At 51.3% G+C, this 21,688-nt stretch overlaps 1 protein-coding gene across 1 annotated transcript; it reads left to right on the top strand.

The window, feature by feature from the left end:
• Nucleotides 1–9,941: 9,941 nt before the first annotated feature.
• On the top strand, nt 9,942–20,813 carry CIBAR2 (CBY1 interacting BAR domain containing 2). Its single transcript, XM_090260100.1, has 9 exons — nt 9,942–10,076; nt 11,888–12,122; nt 13,877–13,945; nt 14,033–14,134; nt 14,249–14,254; nt 15,048–15,152; nt 17,935–18,048; nt 19,561–19,662; nt 20,491–20,813. The coding sequence occupies exons 1-9, from the start codon at nt 10,057–10,059 to the stop codon at nt 20,632–20,634; spliced, it is 897 nt and encodes a 298-aa protein (XP_090116226.1). The 5' UTR covers nt 9,942–10,056; the 3' UTR covers nt 20,635–20,813.
• Nucleotides 20,814–21,688: the final 875 nt, after the last annotated feature.

The following is a 21,688-nucleotide window of genomic DNA, read 5'->3' as shown; positions in this document are numbered from 1 at the left end:
ACTGGTCCAGAGTCACACAGCTGGGAAGTGGAGGAGCTGAGATTCAAACCAGGCAGTGTGGCTATGGCCATCCCCAAAGGTGGGCTGTGGGTCAGGGAGGACCTCGGTCAATGTTTTTAAGAGTTCAAAACGGAACACCCTGAGCATTTAGCATATATCAGCATGCAGCATGAGGGGGCTACTGGCCTCTCCTCTGTGGCCATCTCTCTCTCTCTCTCTCTCTCTCTCTCTCTCTCTGGTGTTACAGAATTCTTTCTCTGAACACATGCTATGATTAGAAAGACCTCATTTAGGGAGGTTTTAAAAAATGTTTCTGGGCCCTGGCTTGGTAGCTCAGTTGGTTAGAGCATTGGCCTGATACGCCAAGGTTGCGGGTTTGATGCCTGGTCAGGACACATACAAGAAGCAACCAATGAATGCATAAATAAGCAGAACAACAATTTGATGTCTGTCTGTCTGTCTGTCTCTCTCTCTCTCATCAATTAAAAAAAAGTTTCTGGCCTGGCTTCTGTGGCTCAGTTGGTTGAAGCACCATCCAGTAGACCGAATGGTTGCAGGTTCAATCCCCATTCAGGGCACGTATGGGAGGCAATCGATCAATGTTTCTCTCTCTCTTCCTCTCTCTCTAAAAGCAATTAAAAATGCCCTCAGGTAAGGATAAAAAGAAATATTCTAACTTTGCCAAATAGAAACAGAAAGTTGTTGAGCTTGCATTGGTTTCCCCCAGGTTATTATTTTCCTGCTTGGTGAAATCAGGACGTGGTGTGGAAGGCAGGCACAGCTTTCACACTCAGTTCTGATCTTCTCCAGCACAAAATACAGACTGTTTCATGCCTGCTTCCTCACCTGGAGAGCCAAGATAAAGGTGTCTATGTTTCAGGGCACTGCATTCCTGTATCCCCCATTCCCACAACTGACTGAGAGGGCTCACCTGTCTCCCAGGTAATGCTGCCCCTTGAGACTTGGGGCCTGTGGACACTGGGACAGGATAGATGCTAAGAAACTTGAACTTGGGTTCGGAAAACAGAAGTGGGGGTCACCATGCCACGTTGTAGACTGAAGCCGGTTCTGTCCTCTGTGAGTTTGTGCAATGGACCAGCTGGCTGTTCCCAGCTTTGAGATGTCGTAGGTTAGTGGTTCTTTTTTCCCCTCAGTTTTGGGGACCAACATAGGGTTGCCAACTTTTTGTTTTGCCAAGTAAGGACATTTTAAAAATACCACTTACAACCACTGCCATTTTGCACCAAACAACAGATGCATGACCACCAAAAGCGAAGGAAGTCAGCAGTCTTGGAATTTTTTAAAAATGGGATCAACCCATTTTATGTCTATCTTTGCATCTCCCATATTCTTCTGTGTCTGTTTACCTTGGACTGTGGAAACATCAATCAGGACTGCTTTGGTGTGTGGCCAGGATTCGGGGGCTATGGGCTGGGCCCCCCTGCAATAGCTGCTGCGGAGACCTGGCAGGAGAAAGCCTGGGCCCTGTGGGTCGGGCTGCTCTTCCGCTGGCTGGGAGACGTCCTGGCGATTCCATCCTGCCAAGAAAGCAGACCCCAAACTGATGGGCCAAAAGTGCTTGGGGACTCTTTTCTCCCTTCCGAAAGGTGCCCTGAGTTCCCAGGCAGGTTTGTGATGTGGCTTCTGCACTGTTGAAAATGTCACTTCACCCACTTGCATCTCCAGGAGACCCGCACTAGAATGTTTGCTTGGCACACGCAGGACTGTCTGTTCCCGACCATGGTCCCAGTGCCTAGGAGACTGCTGGGCACAGAGGAGACTCTCAATAAATGCTTGTTCAGTCATTGACAAAGTCCAAGTACACGGACTCTCATTGTGTATCACACAGGCATTAAAAACAAGGTTAATTAAAAACAGTGGAATCTAGGTGGCGGGGCAGACAAATGATATTGTCCTATTTTTCCCGTTGTTCTATATATTTGAAACTTTTCTTTTATTATTATTTTTTAAATGAAACATTTTGTTTATTTTTAGAGAGAGGAACAGGGAGGGAGAAAGAGAGGGGGAGAAACATCAGTCGGTTCCCTCTCGCACGCACCCCTGGCCAGGTACTGCACCCACAACCCAGGCCTGTGCCCTGACTCAGAATTGAACCAGCGACCTTTCGCTTTGCGGGACACGCCCAACCCACCGAGCCACACCACCATTCAGGGCTGAAATCTTTCTTAATAAAAAGATGGAAATATAACAATGGTACCAATGCAGAGCTGAGAAGATAAAACACAGGGACACCTGCAATATGTAGAAATTATGAAATCATAAAAGTTATTTACCAAAGAGTTTATAAGGAAATGTACGCAAATGTTACTCATGGATGTCTCTGGACGTGGATTATGAGTTTTTCCCTCCATGCTTTCTATGTATGTTTTTGGATTTTCTATAATTAGAGGAATAAAAAACTTTGTAAAAAAAATGTGAATAAGATATTTTAGGGTTTTAGTTTCCCCATTATCCTTCCCTTTCTCTTCTCCTGGGGAGCTGCTAATTGTTCCTAAGTTGTCCTCTTTTTGCCTAGGAGGGAACAAGGCTTTCCTGTTCCATGGAAATGTTTGTGCTGCCAGGAATCCAGCCGAAGGGAGAAAAGAGATAGCACCCAGGGCAGAACCCAGCTGTGCACTGAGGCTTATCAGAAAGCTATACAGGGGTCAGAGTGCAGGGTGTTCTGGAATGAGGGATAGAGCCCCACAGTGGCAGAGATGGGAGGACACTGGGTCCCACCCTCTCCTTATACAGAAAGGAACCTGAGATTCAGAGAGGGGAAGCAATGTGCCCAAGGTCACACAGCAGATAATTGCCAAGGCGGGACTTGACCCCAGGACTCCTGAGCCCTCCCTCCCAGAGTCCTCTCCCCAACAGTGCTCCTGGATTTTTCTCTCTTTTTGGTGGACCCAGATAGCAACTACTCCAACCCTTTCCCGACTTCCTGCATCACCAGGTTTTGAAATCATTCTTGGGTTTTCCAAGGAAAACATATTTTGGTTTTTCTTTCTTTTCTTCTGTTCATTTGAAGAAACCCAAGAGCCCTTTCTAATTGTTTGGTCAAGACTGGAGACAGGCAGTGAGACATGCCATAAACATGATCTTCAGTCCAAGGAACCCCAGGCCACTGCTGGCCTAGAGAAAGATGGGATATCAGGCCTGTCACTGGTGGTTGGTCAGCCCTGAGTTATAGGAAACACAGGGTATTCGCCAACTTCCCAGATCCCTGACATTGGGTTCCTGTCGGGAAAGTCTGAGGGAGTCTACATCGAGCTGCCCTTGGCTGGGGCTTTATTGGCTTTGAGTGCCAACTGGGTCCATAGGGAGTTGACGGGTATGGGCCCTTCCAGAAGTGGGGCCCTGCAGCCGAGACTACATTTCCTAGCCTCCCTTGCAGCTAGATGTGGCTGTGTGACTAAGTTCTGGCCAACGGGATGTGAGCACTAAGTGATGTGTACAACTTGAGTCAAGAAAGATGCACATCCTTCTTTGCATTTCCCTTCTTCTTACTGACTACATGGTGGATGTGATAGCTGGAGTTCCAGCAGCTATTTTGGGCCATGAGGCAATTCTGGAAATAGAAGCTGATGGAAGAACAAGATAGGAGAAACCTGGGCCCTGACATCATGGAGCCTCACACAGAAATCCATTTCCATCTTCTATAAAACATGATTATTTGGGGTTTCCTTTTCCTTATGGCCAATACTATCCGTCGCCTTTTGACTGAGGCTGTGGAGTTATGGTCATTTGCAGAGCAGCTCTAGGGGACCTGATATGTGTGAGAGCCTAGGGCAAGCTCTGAGATGAGACTGATAATAATTATATATAATAGTAACTGTGGCAATTATGAGTGTGTAGGTGTAAAACACTTAGCCCAGTGCCTGGCGCAGGGTAGAAGCCCAATAAGAGTTAGCGACTGTGTTGTCATTGCAGTAGGTCCCCCTTACCTGCAGTTTCACTTTCCATGGTTTCAGTTTCCCTATGTCAACCATGGACTGAAAATATTAAGTAGAAAACTCCAGAAATCAACAACTCCTAAGTTTTAAACTGGGTGCTGTTCTGAGTTGTGTGAGGAAATCTCATGCCACCCCACTCCATTCTGCCCAGGAAGCGAACCATGCCTCTGTCTAGGTTCACCGTATGTACTACCTGCCTGTCGCCGTCTTGGTTGTCAGAGTAACTGCCGTAGTATCGAAGTGCTTGTGGTCAAGTAACCCTTATTTTACTTAGTAATGGCCCCCAAGTAACAGAGTCATGATGCTAGCAATTCAGACATGCCGAAGAGAGGCCATAAGCTTTGTCAGAGGCAACAACATAGCATATAGAGGGTTTGGTACTATCCTCGGTTTCAGGATGTATCTACTGGGGGTCTTGGAACATAGCCCCTGTGGATGAGGGGGGACTACTGTATGGGTGCTTAAGCCACATACCCTGGTGCGTGGGATACAAAGGACTGCCCAGGGTCAGAGGGCAGTGCCTGGGTGCAGGGGGCACCTGAACATGGCCCTTAAGGTGGGAACAGAAGAGCAGATTGGCTAGGTAGTGACATCACATTTCCTCCCCAAGGTGACGTTATGAGAGTGGATGATTACTGTCCCCACTTCACAGATGAGGAAACCAAGGATCAAAGAGGAGTCCTGGCCTGGCAGGGAGCCCTGCTAGGAGGGGGAGCCTGGACTTGGCTCCCTCGGCAGAAGCTCTACAAGGCAGGGACCCGCCAGCCTGCGGTGGGCTGCATCCCTCCAGCAGCACAGGACTGGGGTGGGGGAGACACTCAGGCAACACCTAACAGTGGACAGAGGGTGGTCGAGCCCAGATACTCTGCAGGAGGGTGGTGCAGAGAGGGATGGACATGGTAGGGGGCAGAGGGGTGCTTCATCTGGGAAGCAGCAGTGTAGGGAAGACAGTCTTAAAGCAGGGGCAGGACCCAGGATCACCCCTGGTGGCTCCTGCCCAAGTGTTAAACCAGAATCAATGTTCCAGGAAGCATCAAGGAGCCCGCATTGAGCCATATTCCCCAAAGCAACTGACCCGGAGTCCACAAAATGCAGCATTGTGCCAGCTAAAGACAACGGCTGACTCTGGGCTGGATCCTGGGCCAGGAGAAAATTGTTTGCTTATTGACAAAAGTGAGATTCTTGGAAAAAGTGTGAAATTTGAATAGAGTCTGTAGATTAGATAATAGAATATAGTAACATGTAACTGTTCATTGTCTGATTTCATATTTGTACTGTGTCTGTGTAAGAGGGTGGTCCTGGACTGGGGAAACACATGAAATATTTGGATCAGGGAGCATGGGTTCTGCATCGTGTTCAGAAGATAAAATACACAGACAGAGAGAGAGAGAGAGAGAGAATAAGAAAGCAAACAGTAAAATGTTAATGATCAGGTAATGTGGGTGAAGGAGTTCTTGTATTATTCCTGTACCACTGAAATCATTTTAAAAAAAAAGTTACAAGATAGAAGAAAAGATCGACATCCTGGAAAAAAAAAAGAGGCTGGAGAGCAGTTCCCCAATTCAAGAAGACCAAATAGCCTCAGGCAGGAATTGCAGTGGGTCAAGACTCAGAGGAAAAGCCAGCTAGCAATTGCGAGACAATTGGGGAAATGTGGATTTCGAGAGAGAGGGTGTTGGATGCCAGCTGCATTCCCGTTAATTTCCTGGGTGTGATGGTCACATGAGGTCTTTCAGGAGAATGCACACCAGATTTTGCGCTAAGGGTCAAGACAGCTGCAACCCCTTCTCACATGGTTCAGCAAAAACACATTTATGGGAAAGAGAGATCATGTGCTGTAAATGAGGGTGTGCGTGGGGGGGTCATGCAATTATTCTCAAGGACACAGACCTTCACACCCTGCAGCCAAGGGCAGTGAAGGGGTCTGGGGAGGGTGGGGCTGCGAGGAGGGGCCTCCCTCTCCCCCACCCCCAGTCCCCTTCCCATCTCTTAGCTTGTTTCTCTCTGGCTACAAGGTGTCTCCCTGGGACCCTGTCTGAAGGTGGTTTTTAGTTGTTAAAGTTTCTTCAAGTTCCTGGGATGTGAATTAAACCATTGCCCTTTCTCTCCGACCCGCTGCTCTTTCTCCCATCCTGTGTGAGCGCAGACTTCTCCCTCTGATGTGCTCCCCCTGGTGTTTTCTGGGGGTTTCCTCAGCCCACTTTGCCGCCCGCCATGGAATCCCGCATGAGAAGGTCTCTGCTGCCCTCTGGTGGCCATTGCATACAACACAGACCCCACTCCCCTCGAGGGGCAGAAACCTGAAAAGGTTTTGCAGCTTCTCCTTGTCCTAGAAGAGAAATGATTGTGGGGCTGACAAGTCCGAAATCCATAGGACGGGCCAGAAACCCAGGCAAGAGCTAACACTACAGTCTGGAGACAGAATTTTTTCCTCTCCAGGAAACCAGTTTGCTCTTCAGGTTGTTCAGGGATTGCGTGAGGCCCGCCCCAGATATCCAGGGTCACCTCCTTCAAGTCAACTGACTGGAGATGGGACCACGTCCACCAGATACCTTCACGGCAACACAGACTTGTGTTGGATGAAATGAGTGGGTTCTGCAGCCCAGCCAAATTGACAAAGCAAACTGACCACCGTCGTTAGTTACCTGAAAAGATGACATTTTGAAGTGAAATTTTGTGTTTCAAGTTATGGTTTCCTGCTAATTTCCAACTCCTACTTAAAAAAGTTAAAACACTCTTTACTACGAAAAGGAGTTATTGTGGCTTCTAAGTGCGGGAGGAGAGGAGGAGGGAACCGATGCGCAGGGCTCTGAGCTCTGCTGTCACAGAGTGACCTGGAAGGTGTTAGTTATTATTGTTATTATAATGAGAATTACCTGCGTGAGTCGTTAATTACGATAGTCATGAAGATGGTGGGGGCGGGGTGGGCGGGGCATCATCAGACAGGAGGGATGGAGTCAAGGCCAGGGACCGCAGGGGGCTTTTCTCCCGCGTGCAGGGAGGAGGACTGCAAGGCGTCAGGACCGCTCTGCGTTCTCTGGCGCCAGCAGAGACGTAAAACAGGGAGGTGAGGGGGAAATGGAGCCCAGGAGATTCAGGGCGCCTGAAGGTGCTAAATTCTGCTTTGCGTTTTCAGGGCGTGAGAAACGTTCTGGTGGGCTGGGCAGCGGGCCTTGGGCATTTGCAGAGAGGCCTGGAGAAGTGTCATAGGGCGTGGCCAGTGCCTCAGCCCCCCAGGGAGGGGGAGAGAGGGCTCAGGAACGTGCAGCAGGCCTAGATGCTCCCGGAGGGGCAGCGAGCGGGCGCAGGGCTGAGCAAGGGCATCGGTTTTCGCGACGAGATGGCTTGCTGCAGCTGACGCCAGAGGCGGGGGCTGGAAATCCAGTGGGAGTGGAGGGAACAGAGAGCCAGGAGAGGCCGCTTGCTTGCGAAGTTATTGTAAGGGGTGTAGAGAGGAGGCAGATAAGAAAGCCAGTTGGGGAGAATTTCTCCGTAAGAAGCTGCTGCTTTTGTTGAAGGTGCTGGGAGGAGCCTGTGGGGATGAAGAAGCAGAGTGGAGATGCTCCTTGGGTCAAGGGCCTGAGAAGTCTCCAGGAGGGGGACTGGACCACCCCAGCAGGAGGGTGTCTTGTGTCTTCGCTGTTGTGGGCACTTCGTGACATGGAGGAGGCTCAGGGAGGCTTGCGTGTGAGGGAATTAACCACCAACGGGATAATCAGAAGTACAAGTGTGCACTGACTGGTGTGGCTCAGTGGGTTGGGTGTCACCCTGCAAACCGAAAGGTCACCAGTTCGATTCCCAATCAGGGCTCAGGCCTGGGTTGCAGGCCAAGTCCCTGGTTGGGGGCACGTGAGAGGCAACTGATCGATGTTTTTCTCCCTCTCTTTCTCCCTCCCTTCCCCTCTAAAAATAAACAGATAAAATCTTTTTTAAAAATGTAAAAAGTACAAGGTCCAGTCCTTTCTGTCTGGGATCTGGCCTTGCAGGAAAGTAAGAGGAAGCTCAGTGTTTATGGTAAGCGGGCACAGGGGAAGGGGTGTGTGTGGAGCTGTGGCATTGGAGAAGGCTGGGTCTCAGCTGGAGAGAGGAGGGGACAGGTGTGACATCAGAGGTCTGGGAGAAACTGGGGCTCAGCCTGTCCCTTCAGGAGTGTGGAACGCAGTGAGCTGTGGGGTGGTCTACTCTCTTTGGACCCTGCCTGAGGGTCCTGGGGCTGCCATAACAAATTGCCACAAACTGGGGGCTTACAATGACAGTGACTTGTTCTCTCTCAGTTCTGGAGGCCAGAAGTCCCCAACAGAAGTGCCAACAAGGGCCACACTTCCTCTGAGGGCACCAGGGGAGAATCCTTCCTGCCTCTTCCAGCTCCAGGTGTTGCTGACAAGCCCTGGCTTTTCTTGGCTTGTGGTCACATCCCTCCAGTCTCTGCCCCTGTTGTCACATGGCCATCTTCCCTGCATGTTTCTGCTTTCTCTTCTCTAAGGACCCAGTCATTGGACTACAGCCCACCCTACTCAGTATGACTCAGCTCAGCTACTCGCATCTGCGAAAACCCCATTTCCAAATAAGGCCACTTTCTGAGGTTATGGTGGGTGTACAGTTGGGGGACACTATTCAACGCAGTGCAGTCCCCAAGAACGCAACAGGAATCTGACTGGGTACAGGGACAGCGGTGCTGTTCAGAGCAGGGGCACAGGCGTCCCTCCCCCAACACACAGGAAGAACCCTGTAAGGACCAGCAGAGCCTCAGGGGGACTGGTCAAGTGGGAGAGTGGGAAGTTGGGGGAGGTGGCCTGGCCCAAACAAAGCGAGGACAGCAGGAAGAGGCGGGGTTATAGCTGAAGTGGGGGGAGGGGCTGGCATCCAGCACAGGATGGCGGGGCACACGGTCCAGCCACTGGGGTCCACTGCACCCTGGGCCTAAGTGTATGGAATAGCAGCGCTGTCTGGGCCCTGCCCTGTCCTTTAACCCTCCCTCCAGGTTACCTCTCTAACAATGAGACAAGTAGCTTTGCCATAGTCCCATTTACAGAACAGAAGACCTACACTCGGACACCGAAGGTTACTTGCTCAAGGTCACACAGCAGGACTGGGGTCTGGGATTTGAACCTGTGTTTAGCCTGACAGTAAAATCTTTGCTTTCATATATGCTTTTTATTTTTTTAAGACTCTTCATTATGAAAAACTCCAGACACAGGCAAGTGAACAGAATCGGAGAGCGAGTCTCACAGGACAAGTTACCAGCATTCTGCTATTGTTTCTCCAGCACCTCCCCCTCTTCCCACCCAAGCTCTTATCATTGTGTGGTTATTAGTTTCTTATTTCTTTTCTTGAGGTAAAGTGTAGATACAAGGAAATGCACAAATCTTACAATTAGTAAAATGCATTGTACTTAATTAGTACAATTTTATTTGTGCTGTTCTATTTTCTTCTTTTTGTGTTATCTCTGTTTGCTTACTTTTCTAACAATAAATAGGTAGTTTTTATAATAAGGGGGAAAACCAACAAAATGATGATGAGAATGTTTAAGATGTTCCTTTGGGCGGATGCTGTGTCCCCTCCATTCAGCTACAAGGCTTGAGATGCCCAGATTTACTCTGTGCTTTTCCACACACCAGTCCTGAGTGACCAGGTCTCCTAGGACCCTGCCTGCCCTCCCTTAGGCCCCTGCAGAGGAAGAGGGGTCAGTATACAGAACCCACAAACACAGCTGGGCCCATGGCTGAGTCCCGGGTAAACTGCCCTAAATCCAACCCTTGCCACCTCTTGGGGACCCACAACACTGCCCTGTTCCGTGAGAACCTCCACCTTCGAAGGGAAAGTGGGGGCCTCTGTGGGACTCCCCTGAGCAGGCAAGGCTGGGCAGGCCCTCCTAACCTAATGGGAGAAGCTGGCTTGGGGACGGGTTGCCAGGCAACCAGCAGAGTCTCCTCCCAGGACAGCAGGAGTGGCCGCGTTGCCCAGCAACCAGGAGGCAGCGTCTCTTGAGCCAGGACCACGCAGCTGCGCCCAGCCCTGCCCTGCTTCTCAGGGACGTGCAGGACCCCTGGGGTCCTGTCCTTATTCCCCAAGACCAGAACAGCTGGTGCCTCTGGTCACAATGAACATTGTCCTTCTCAGGTAAGGGGCCCCGTGCTGGTGCTGGCCGCGGCTGGGAGGTAGGGAGGTGCAGGCCGGGTTCTCCGGGCCTGACACACCAAGACAGATGGGGCAGCTGGGTGCTTGATGGGGACGGAGGTGGGGAGGGGAGGGGTGGTGAGAGTGAGCTTCCCTCACACCACGCCCACCTCACGGTCGAGGGACAACTGGGCTCAGGACCAGAATATGGTCTCTGTCTGCTTCTCCAGTGTTACTGCCCACAACTCCGAGGCAGCCAAATTCACAGAGTCCATCCCCAACTTCCCTCACTCACCTCCACCTGGAAAACCCCTCTTCACGCCTCAAAGCCCCACCAGGCGTCACTCCTCCTGTAGAACTGTCCCAACCCCACTCTCTCCAGCCTGCCTCTAGCATTGCTCTTTCACAACTCGCGGGTCCCTTACCTGTTGCCCATCCCCACCCCCCAGCCTGCTTCCTCTGAGGGTCATAAACTTGAGGGTGTCTCTGAATCACCCGATGTGCTTTTTTAAAAATGCAGCCCCCTGGGATTCTGGTTCACAAGTCTGGGCTGGGGGCCTGGGAAACACATGCCTCAGGTGGTTCCAGTGGATGGGGTCTGGGACTCCCCTGCAGCAGCTGGTATGCTCGGCAGCTGTGTGACCTTGAGCAAGATGTTTTACCTCTCTGGACCTCAGCTCACTCATTTTAAAACAGAGCTAGTAATAGTGCCTTCCTCATGGGGTAATGCATACGGAGTGTTTTGCAAACTGTGAAACCGGTGCATGAGTTAAGATTTGTTAAAAATAGGACAAAGAACCCTTCCCAGAGTTTCTAGCTTTAGGGATGTGATTGGAGGGTTGTACAGGGGCCGCTGGTCAACTGGAGAGAGACAGCGATGCCCTGGGGACAGGGGCCCAGGGAGCTGGAGGCCCAGGAGTTGGGGGGGGGTGTCCAGACTGTTTAGAGGTGACTGCATCCCGCGGGTCCTTTGCCCATTCCATTCCGCACACTCTCATGGAACACCTGCGCAGCAGCACATAAAGCTCCCACCCCAAGACTGGGGGTGGTGGTGAGAGAAACCAAGCACGACAGGAAGTGGTCAGTGACATGCAAGAAGGACAAACTTTGGGGCTGGGGTGGAGGGTGGGCGGGATGGCCAGAGCACAGGCTTTTCAGGGCGGTGAAGCTGCTCTCTGGGACACCATGATGGTGGATACAGGCAGCGTGCATTTGTCAAAACCCACAGAATGTGCAACACCATGCAAACCGCGAACCCTGATGTAAACTACGGGTTTTAGTTACTAATGCATCACTATTGCCTCATCTTTTGTAACCAATGTTCCCCAGTAACACAAGATGTTACCAACGGGAAAGTGTGTGCGCTCAGGGAGCGGGTACAGGGGAACTCTCTGTACTTCCCACTCAGTTTTTCTGTAAACCTAAAACTGGTCTCCCAGAAAGTTCTTCAGGGTTCAGAGAAGGAAGAGAATTTCAACAGCTTGAGGAAAAGAGAGAAAAAGGGGAATTTCGGAGGGAAAGGCCAGGGAAGGAAGACTAACTCTGTCAGGGAGACAGGAGCCCCTCTAAAATATTGCGGGAAAGAGAAGTCAGATTTGGAAGCAAACTCGCATTGGCCTTCCTGCTGGCCACTGGCCAGCTCAGTGAGCCAGCGGGTCTCCTGCACCTGCCTTGATGGGCTGACACCTAACCTTAAGTGTTGTCCCAGAGACCAGATGCCTGCCACAGCGCTTGCCACCCAAGAGGAAGGTGATGGGGGAGTGGTAAGCCCTGTGTCACTGCCCAGACACCCCCTCAGGCCCCCACCTCCTCAGGGACAGCCAGGTGCGGGTGATGGAGAACACAGTGACCAACGCCGAGAAGTACTTTGGCCAGTTCTGCTCTCTGCTGGCTGCCTACACCCGGAAGACGGCCCGGCTGCGGGACAAGGCTGACCAGCTCGTCACGCGGCTCATCGACTTCGCCAACACTGAGAATCCCGGGATGCGGGCCACCATAAGGAACTTGGCCGAGGACATGGCCAAAGTGCAGGATTACCGGCAGGCCCAGGTGAGTGGGGTTGCAGAGGACCTGGCCCCATTGCCTTGGTCAGTTTCAGAAGATCGAGGCAGCCCTTCCGGGCCACAGCCCACGGCCATCTCCTTGGGTGTGTGTGGAGGGGGGGGGGGGGTCACACCTCCGTCTGTGGGGCTGAGAGCAGGAGGCTTTTTGGAGTTGGGCAAGCAGCAGACAAGACAAGAAGACCGAGGAAGCCAGCCCTGAGCATTGCTGCTGGGGGATCCCTGAGTCCCAGGCAGGAGGCACATCCCAGGGGCCCAGAGGGCCTGAGAAGGGACCGACATCCTGGGGGCTGGGGCCAAGGAGACTGCGGTATGTTTAGAAAGTAATTAAAAAGAAAAATTTATTGCCAGCCCCGAAAACTCCTCTCTGTGTTTGTAGAAAAGAACAAAACAGCTTTTCTACTAAGTGAGCATTAAACCAGACTCACGCACGTCACAGGCCATCCGATTAGCGATGGAAAGACAGACAGGAACCTCATCCCTGCACAGCCAGGCACTGAGAACCCCTCACGTGCACACTCTCCAGACGAGGATCACGGCCTCCAATGAGGGTCTCGGCACCATGTGTCACACAGGCTGTCCTGATTCCACCTGGTGATGGGGTGGCCGCCTGTGTTAGCTGATGGTCTTGATCCAAAGGAAAAGGAAAACTTCTCACACTTCCGGGACAAGCAGGGGGTCACTGCTTGGAGCCCCTGAGGCATCGTCTTCCCAGATGTTTACATTTCAAAGACATGACTGCCATTCCTGGGGCCTCAAACCCGCAGGAGGCTTCTTTAGCTTTTAAAAAGATTTAGATACATCTCAAAACAATAGAGAATAAACTCACAGTAACACATTTTCTAAAAGAAATGCTTTAAGGAAAGGGAGGGAAAAGTCCCTTTCCCTTTTGGCACAGGGGAAATTTGTTTTTAGCATTGAGTTTTTCCTTACAAGGGTCATAAGCCTCCGTGAAGGAGAAGGACGGGGCTCTTGGGACGAGCAGCTCCCCTGGCCTATCTGATGAGCCAGGGTTTCAGGGAGCCCATCCTCAAGGCATCAGCCTCACCTGGAAACTTGTTAGAAATGCAGATTCTCAGGCCACACCCTGGACCTGCTGAGTCAGAATCTCTGGGGTGGCACACCGCAGTCAGGGTTTTCAGGAACCCTTGGGGGGCACCCCTAGGCCTTCTCCAGGGTGACACAGTTTGATTTCAAATGATGCTGGATCTGCAGTAAGCGCTTAACATTTGCTTTAACTGCGATTGTCATTACTATTACCGATACTGTTCATTAGAGTGCCTGATATTATTAGGTTTGGCACATAGGTATTGGTGCAGGGGTGTGAGGCATCCCCCTTGCTCCCCCTGCTGTATTCTTGGGGGCCACACGTCCAGTCAGCTCTGAATCCCAGGCTATTCCATGTTCCAAGTGGGTTTCTGTAGTCCCCCCATTGAAAGCCTAAGGCAGTTTGGAGAACTAGAATAGCAACAGTTCCCATTCCTGGGTGAGTAGTCATTATACCCATTTACAGGCAAGAAAACAAGGCTCGGTGAGATGAAGTGTTTTGCCCAAGCCCTTGAGAGGCAGAGCCCTGAGCCCAGGCTGGTGCCCCAAACCCTAAGGGTGAAGGAGGGCATCCCGTGCCCCCCTGCACCCACCACAGGCCCCACCTCACAGCTCTGTGCAGGCTGTAGGCTGTGTAGTGCCCAGGCACCTCCCTGGCTCCATCAACTGATTCTCTGCACACCTGTGCTCCCCCAGGTCGAGAGGCTGGAGGTCAAGGTGGTCAACCCCCTGAAACTCTATGGGGCTCAGATAAAGCAGACGCGGGTGAGTGAGGGCACCGCATGTGGGGTGGGCAGTGTCTAGGGCTGGCTGCGCTGGAGCCCCAGGAAAGAGCCCCCCTTCTTCCATTAGGCCGAGATCAAGAAATTCAAATGTGCCCAGAATAAGGAGATCAAACAACTGGAAAAGCTGGAGAAACTGAGGCAGAAGTCGCCTTGGGATAGGCAAACAATTGTATCCTTCCCTGGAGTCCTGCCTGGGGCCACTGGGCCAGGGTGACGGTTGGTCACAGGTGCCCTCTGGTGGAAGCTTCTGATTAACCTGGCTCCTTAACAGCACCTCTCTCAGTCCCAGGTGAGGGTCACCTGTCTGTCTGGGAAAGGTAGAATTGTATGCAGGTAAAGAAAGACCCCACAGAACGGCGAGGTGAGCTTCTACTTGGGCAAGTATGTGCCAGGCTCAGGACAAGAACGTTAGGGGCAGGGGCGGGGCAGGTGGGCAGCTGGAGGCCAGGAGCCCTGGGTTCTGTCCCACCACTGACACTAATCAGCAGGTCAGCGATCAATCCCCTTCTCAGGTTACCTATTTAACACTCACACAAGCAGGGCAATTCTAGATGAGGAAACCCAGGCTAAGAAAGTTCGCTTGCCCAAGGTCACAAGGGAGCTAAAAGGGCAAACCCGGAATTCAGCTGAGGGCACCTAACTCTAAAATCCAGGTTCTTTCATGCCTGTGTAAAGTCAGGTCATATAGATGTTGATCAAAGGAACCAAGGGATTAGTTAATTAACTTAAGAGTGTTCCACATGCAGGAATTAATTATTGTCTGCAGTGGAGCACCTGTTATAATAGCTCCGCTTAATTCTTACAACCCTGCAAAGTGGGTCTTATCATTGTCCCCTGTTTACGGGCAAGACGATTGAGGCTCAGAGAGATTAAGTGACTTGCATGAGGGCACATAGGTAGCAAGCAAATAGGTCCAGGCAGCACCTGCCCCTTTAGCCGTGGTCCTCCTACTCAGCCAGTTCTTTGATGACCAAATTGGCAAGAGAGCCCTAGGGGCAGGAGAGCTGGCCTACCAGTAGGACAAGGAGACAGAAAAGGATCCAGAATGGAACTACCTCTGATACTTTCTGTCTCTGGGGCAGGCAGAGACCAGCGTGCAGAAGGCCTCGGTGGACACCAGCCGTACCACCCAGCAGCTGGAGGAGGCAGTGGATGCCTTCCAGAAGCAGAAGCTGAAGGACCTGCAGGTAGGGGTGGCCTGTCCTGTGTCGGAAGTACTGAGGGTTGCCTTGTTTGTGCCCATGTGTGTGTGCACCTGTGTAAGAGTGTTCACACGTGTGTGTGAGAGCGTGTGCCCACTCAGCTCCTGGCACAGTTAATCCCAGCCTAATCCTGACCGAGGCGGTAGGAGGCCGGCTGCTCAGGGCAGCTGTCCATCCCAGCTGGCCTGCCTGGTCGCCAGCATGGCAGCCCTGCCCCCTCAACACCCAGACCCAGCCTCCCAACAGGAGAACTTGGCAGCGTTTGTCTCCCGAGTCCCTTTTCTTTCCACACAAGGACACAAGGGACTTGCCCTGACTTTCCCCTTTTCTCCATGAAGCTCTAAATGCACAGGTGCCTTCCTCCTTCTGCCCAGATACCGCCCCAGTGCAACCCAGGACCCTGGACCCAGAGCCCAGCTCTTACAAGAGGGCATCAGGGCTTTAAAGAACAAGCTGGTCACACAGGCCCCTGCAGCCATGTGACATCCCCCCTCTAGTCCATTTTCCAAATGCAGCCACAAAGATCTCAGCAAAGGCAGCTCCCATCTGTCAGTTTTGGGGTAACACCCCTCCCCGTGTCCTCTTGTTCCAAGGACAAAGGCCAAAATCCTCTTCCCAAGGCTCTGGAAGCCCCAGCCCAGCCTCCCCCTCCCCCAGCCTCATCATAGACCCTCTACTCCAAGCTCAAGTGCACCACGCCCCCTGGTACTGTAGGTCCTTTGCACAGGCTGTGTCCTCTGCCAGGAAGGCTCTCTCTCATGTCTCAGAGAAGGTTGCCTGGCCCCTGGACTGGTCGAGCCCCATTCTTACTACACTCTGCTCTGCTCCCTCTGGGGGCACTTAGCCCAGAGGGACAGGTTACTTATATCTATAATTTACTCATTAATCTCACAAATGTTCAATACACACCTATGTGCCAGGCGCTATACCTGAGGCTGGGACACCATAGCCAGCAAAGCAAGGCCCTGTCCTCATAGAGCTGACATTCTGTCCTGCCACAGGCCCCCACCGTGACATGTGCCACTCCTCAGGGGTGGAGCGTGGGGTGGGGCACTCACTGCTTTGTGCCTGCATCCGCCACCGCATGTCCACAGGGCAGACCCCCTGCCTGTCTTGTCCCCTGATGGGTCCTGAGCACTAGGTCCTCGGCCTGGCACTTAGTGATGCTCAGGAAATATTTGGGAAATGAATAAATGAACAGATGCATGAGTGAGGAAACAGTGGTAATGAGTTCTCAAGCATCTGTGTTGCTCACTGGACTTAGAACCGCCAGCTGACTACTGTTAAGCACCTGATGTTTGAGGCCTGAAAGCAGGGTTCTGCGGGAAGCTAGCGAGGCGCGAGGTTCTCAGCCTCCCTCCACCATCAGGGCCAACAGAAGCTGCAGTTCTGGGGTCAAGTTTGTCAGAGACACTTAGCCAAGCCACCCCCTAAAAAGCCCTCCAAATGTTAAGCGATAAAAATGCAGAATTTGAAACAGCAACTGCCACCATATTGGTTTTAGGTTGTACTTCTAATAACATGATCCTATTTCCAAAGGAGCTCTCCAGCCCCTATGAAAGAAGGTAAGTAACGCTTTCATATGCAAGTTCACGTACCTGAGCACACTTCAGCAGTCACCTGGAGGGCTCCGATCATAGGCCTGTCCTAGATTCCCACTCCGTGGGTCTGAGTGAGCTGGAGAATTGGCATTTCTGACCAGCTCCCAGGTGGGGCTGGTGCTCATGTGGGGAGCACATTCTCAGTGCGCTGTGAATGGGGACCGCCCTGTCCCTGTCATGCAGATGAATAAACTGAGGCTGGAGAGGATGTCATTCCCCACGTCCCATGCCAGGAAACAGCAGGGTGAGGGCTTGATCCCACCTCTTGATTCACAGCTGTTACCACCAGGGCTGCCTGCCAAGAGGAAAGGAGGCAGGTATTTCCATCAGCCTTGGGACCCTCTCCTCTTTCTTCTCCCAGGATGCCTTGCAGGCTCCCTCTGGCGTGCCTTCCCCCAGGTGCTTTCCATGTAGCCCAAAGTGGTGTGTTTCCAAACTGCAGGCTCCTCCCCTGGAACCAAGCGTGTGTCCTGCTAGGGCCCTGAACACAGTAGGAGCTAATGCTAGGCCACAAACACATAAGAGCTTCTGCAGAGGCCTAACACCCAGTAGGAGTCTCCTCTTAGGCTTGGCACACAATAGGAGCTTGTGCTAGGCCCTGCACACAGTAGGAGCCTGCACTGGGGCCAAAGGGGCAGTAGGACCTCTACAAGAGCTTACTGAGCTAACCTGAACCATCTAGTCAAGAGGACCCAACACCTACTTCTATTTTAATGAGCTAAGTGGTCAGGTTGTGGGGCCTCTTGGCTGAGCAATGTCTACCAGTACCACCCCTTCCTCTCCTGAAAGACCCACTCACAGCTCATTGGTGGCAGAGAATGAAGGTTTGAAGCCATCAACCTGCAAACATTTGTCCTCGAAATGAGAGAAGCAAAGGCTGAGTGTTTGAGCCCAGGGTGACAGATCTGAGGAAAGGGCGCTCTTTAGAAAGTCCTCACTGAGAAACGAGGCCTCTACATTTCTGGAATAATCCCTCTGCAGGGCAGCTTTTGAATGGAAATGCGTTATCTGTTTAAACAAACAAATTAAAAATACCAATGACCTAGAACCTGTCCCCATAAGGATGACTAACTCCCCTCACCCCCTAATTTGTCCACATGCGAGGTGACCCCAGGACTCTCCGTCTGACAGTGTTGCTTATGTGACTTGCACTTCTCTCCCCACAGAAAATTTTTTCGGACTTTGTGACCATTGAGCTGGTGTTCCATGCCAAAGCGGTAGAGGTGTACTCCGGTGCCTTCCAGACCCTGGAAAGCTATGACCTGGAGCGGGATCTGGAGGTAGGTCACAAATGCCACACCCCACTGGAGTGCGGGGCTGAATTCAACATGGGTTCTCTCTTGACAGAAGCAGTTTTTGTTGACAACATTTTGTAATTTTTATAATTTTAAAGACTCATTCTGATGAACTGTAAAACATCTGCCCCTTGGTGCCAAACCTAAAGGCGGGGAATTTCCGAACACTTTGTATCTGGAACATCAATGTGTCCCTCATCACTGGGTGTTTAAAAACAAGCGAATGAATCAACAACAACTAAAAGCCTCTCTAAGCTGCTGCTTCCTATTATTTGGATGTTCATGAGATGCTTGTTGCCCCACCTGAACTGATGAAAATCTAGCATTTGCGTTCTGAGTGACCTGTAACACACCGCACCATGCCCGATGGTGTGAAACCCTATGACACACTGTGCCACGCCTGATGGCGTGGAACAGTAGTCACTTGTGATGGTCCTCACTTGGGTCTTTCATCGGTTTTCGAACAGTCAGTAGCTGGGGTGGGGTCCCTTTCCAAGGCTTCCTCTCTCATGTCTGATAGTTGATGGCTGTCATCTGGGTACAGGACATGCCATGTAATTTGCAGAGATCAGTGCAAAATGAAAATATGGACCTTCTTTTCAATAATAATTAAGAATTCAAGATGGCAACAGTTGGTTCCTTCTGAGCTCAGGGCCCAGGACAACTGCAGGAGCCACACACACACAGAAAGCCCATACTGTCTGGGTCCTGGAGCCTGAATACCTGCCTGTGACCTCTCCAAGTGGTGTGGGCCTCCTCACAACATGGCAGCTGGTCTTGGAACAAGTATCCATCCCCACTCAGAGCCAGAAGGAAATCATCGCCTTTTGTGACTTAACCTTAGAAGTTACTTAGGGTCACTTATGCTGCATGCTATTCTTAGAAGTGAGTCACTAAGGCCACATTCAAGGGAAGCAGAATTATATTCCAGCTCCTAATTGGAGGCATGTCAAAGAATTTGTAGCTCCGGCTCTGGCTGGAGTGGCTCAGTGGATTGGGCACCCGCCCGTGAACCGAAAGGTTGCTGGTTGGATTCCAGGTCAGGGCACGTGCTCAGGTTGCGAGCCAGCTTCCCGGTTGGGGGCGAGTGAGAGGCAACTGATCAATATGTTGCTCTTCCTCTCTTTCTCCCTCCCTTCCCATCTCTCTAAAAATAAATTTTAAAAAATATTTTAAAAAAGAAAAGGATGTGTACCTTCAGTGGGCTCTTCGCCCATCTCTGTGATATTCCTTTTGGGGTGAGAGTGAGCTCTAATTTTCCTGTGTGACTCTGGACGTATTATCTAGCCTCAATGGGCCTCAGTTTCCCCATCTATAAACAGGATGATAATGCCCACTTACCGAGCTGCTGTAGATCATGTAGAATAATGATCAGGAGGTTCCCAGATAGGTGCAGGTCGGGGTTCAGGCAGTGTTAACTGTCCCACCATTTTCCACTCCCACCCCCTATCTTTGTTTCCTGATTGGCTCTAACCCACCGGAGTCTCTCCATTGCAGGATTTTAGAGCCAAGATGTGTGGAGTTAATGGGCATTACGGCGCTCGGCTGCTCACGGATACCACCCCCTCCGCAGCTCGTCCGTGGTCTCTCTCTGGCCAGGTGAGCACTGGGGATGGGGCTATTAGACCTGAGACAAAGTGGAATGACTCGGGAGAGGCTATCTGAGGACATGAGTCTGAAAGGAGACGTTGAGAAGGAGGCGCTGCCGGCGAGTCTGATCTGGACTTGCCTGGAAGAGGAATCAATAAACCGCGGAACACAGGGGTGCGGCCGCCCCGTGTCTTGAGCTCCCCCTAGAGGCCTGATGCAGTAATGTGCACTTGCATAGCATGGCCTCAGGATGGTCCTCTTCTGCCCCCCACCTCACCCCCTCATGCACTCGGTGGGTTCCAGAAGTCAGCATTCAGGAAAGTCAGGTGGCGCATATACTACATGTACCTCACAAACAAACCCAGCGACACCTGTGATCAGGCACATTTATATTCCTGCAAGGAAACCTCTTAGTATTTAACTGAGTCGCATAAATAGACTCAAAACAGCCTCATGCCAATAGGGTAGGTTCAGTCACCCAGTGGGTGGAGTACGAGGGGGAAGCTCGTCCCACAGCGTGTGGAGGAGGCAGGGGGTGTCTCTTGGCTTTCTGATTAGTTATTTCCAAAGGCAATGGAGGAAGTATGGTCCCAGCCAGTGTGACTGAATCCAAGCCCACTCCTCCCAAGCTGAGTGACCTCAGGAAAGTTGCTTAACCTCTTGATGCCTTACATTCCTCACCTGCAAAGCAGGGCTAATAACAGCACCGCCTTCCCCTTGAGCGGCTGCGGTATCAGGAGAACAAATCTGCACAAAGCACTGAGAAAAGGCTCAGTACTTGTGGTTGTCATTATTATCATTAACGTTGTTGCTGTGATGATGATGATTATTATTTAGAGTGCTCAGAGCACCATCCGGAGTCGGAGAAAAGAAGAGGAGGTGAGTGAGGACGACGCTGCTGAGGAGGACCCAGAGGAGGGCCTCAGGGGATGGGACAGGGACTCTGTCCACAGGACCCGAACTCCCCAGTCAGAAAACTAGGGGCCAACCCTGGAGGCCTGGGGGGACCCCGCCTGTTTACCCTCGGCAAGTCATGTGTCCTCTGAGCTTCAGTTTCCTCTTCTGTACAACAGGGACAATATCACTCACCTCCCGGGTCGCTCTGGGGGTCAATGTGCCTAGCATGGTGCCTGGTGCATAACAGGTGTTCAATAAACATGTGGGGCCTCCCAACCTGACTCATGCTGACTCTCATTTCCCACTCATGACCTGGGGACTCAGGTATTTAAACTCTGTATGTGTGTCTGTGTCCAGGTTCCCTCTTTTTGTAAGGACACCAGCCCCATTGGAGTAGGGATCTGCCCTATTCAGTATGGCCTCATCCTAACTAATTATAATTAAGAATCTTTTTCCAAATAAGGCCACATTCTGAGGCCCTGGGAGTTAGGACTTGAGCATGTAAGTTTTGGAGGGCGCATGATTCATCCTAGAACATATGAATGTGGTGTGGAGGGACGATCTTGGGCCTGGGGACACAGCATAGAAGTCCAGGGAGGTGGAGGGGTGATGCAGGTAAAGGAGGTGGTGGGTATAGGATCGTCTCATCAGAAATTGGGGAACACAAACTTTCTTCATGGGATCATGACAGGATTAACATCCTCACCACTCTGACCTTTATTATCCAAAATCTAGCTCCATGGCACCTCCTCAGGGAGGCCCACTCTGATTCCACACAGTACACTCCAATAATAACTAAAGCATTCTATATTTTCTACATAATAAATTATAAAGTAACATTCATAAATTGTTATATATTACATATAGTCACATTTTGACTATATTTTCTCATACTTCATGCTATAAACATATATATGTGTACAGCCACATATAGATGCAATTCCTTATAACTTCAGCTGTGCCCCAACCCCACTGATAGTTTCTGAAGGAAAATAGCCTTGCTATTCATTTGGTGGTCCTGAAGCCTGATGGTCCCTGTCATACAGTAGGTGCTCATTAAACCTAACTTGACTGTACAAGGAGCCTCTTCCCTTCCCCTCTGGCCCTAACACACCCAGAGACCAATTGTTCCTAAGTA

Source organism: Furipterus horrens, unplaced genomic scaffold (genome assembly GCF_987537825.1).
Source record: "Furipterus horrens unplaced genomic scaffold, mFurHor1.1.pri manual_scaffold_13, whole genome shotgun sequence".
NCBI classification, from domain to species: domain Eukaryota; kingdom Metazoa; phylum Chordata; class Mammalia; order Chiroptera; family Furipteridae; genus Furipterus; species Furipterus horrens.
Note: the sequence above shows the minus strand (reverse complement) of the source record. Positions and strands in the feature narration are given on the sequence as shown.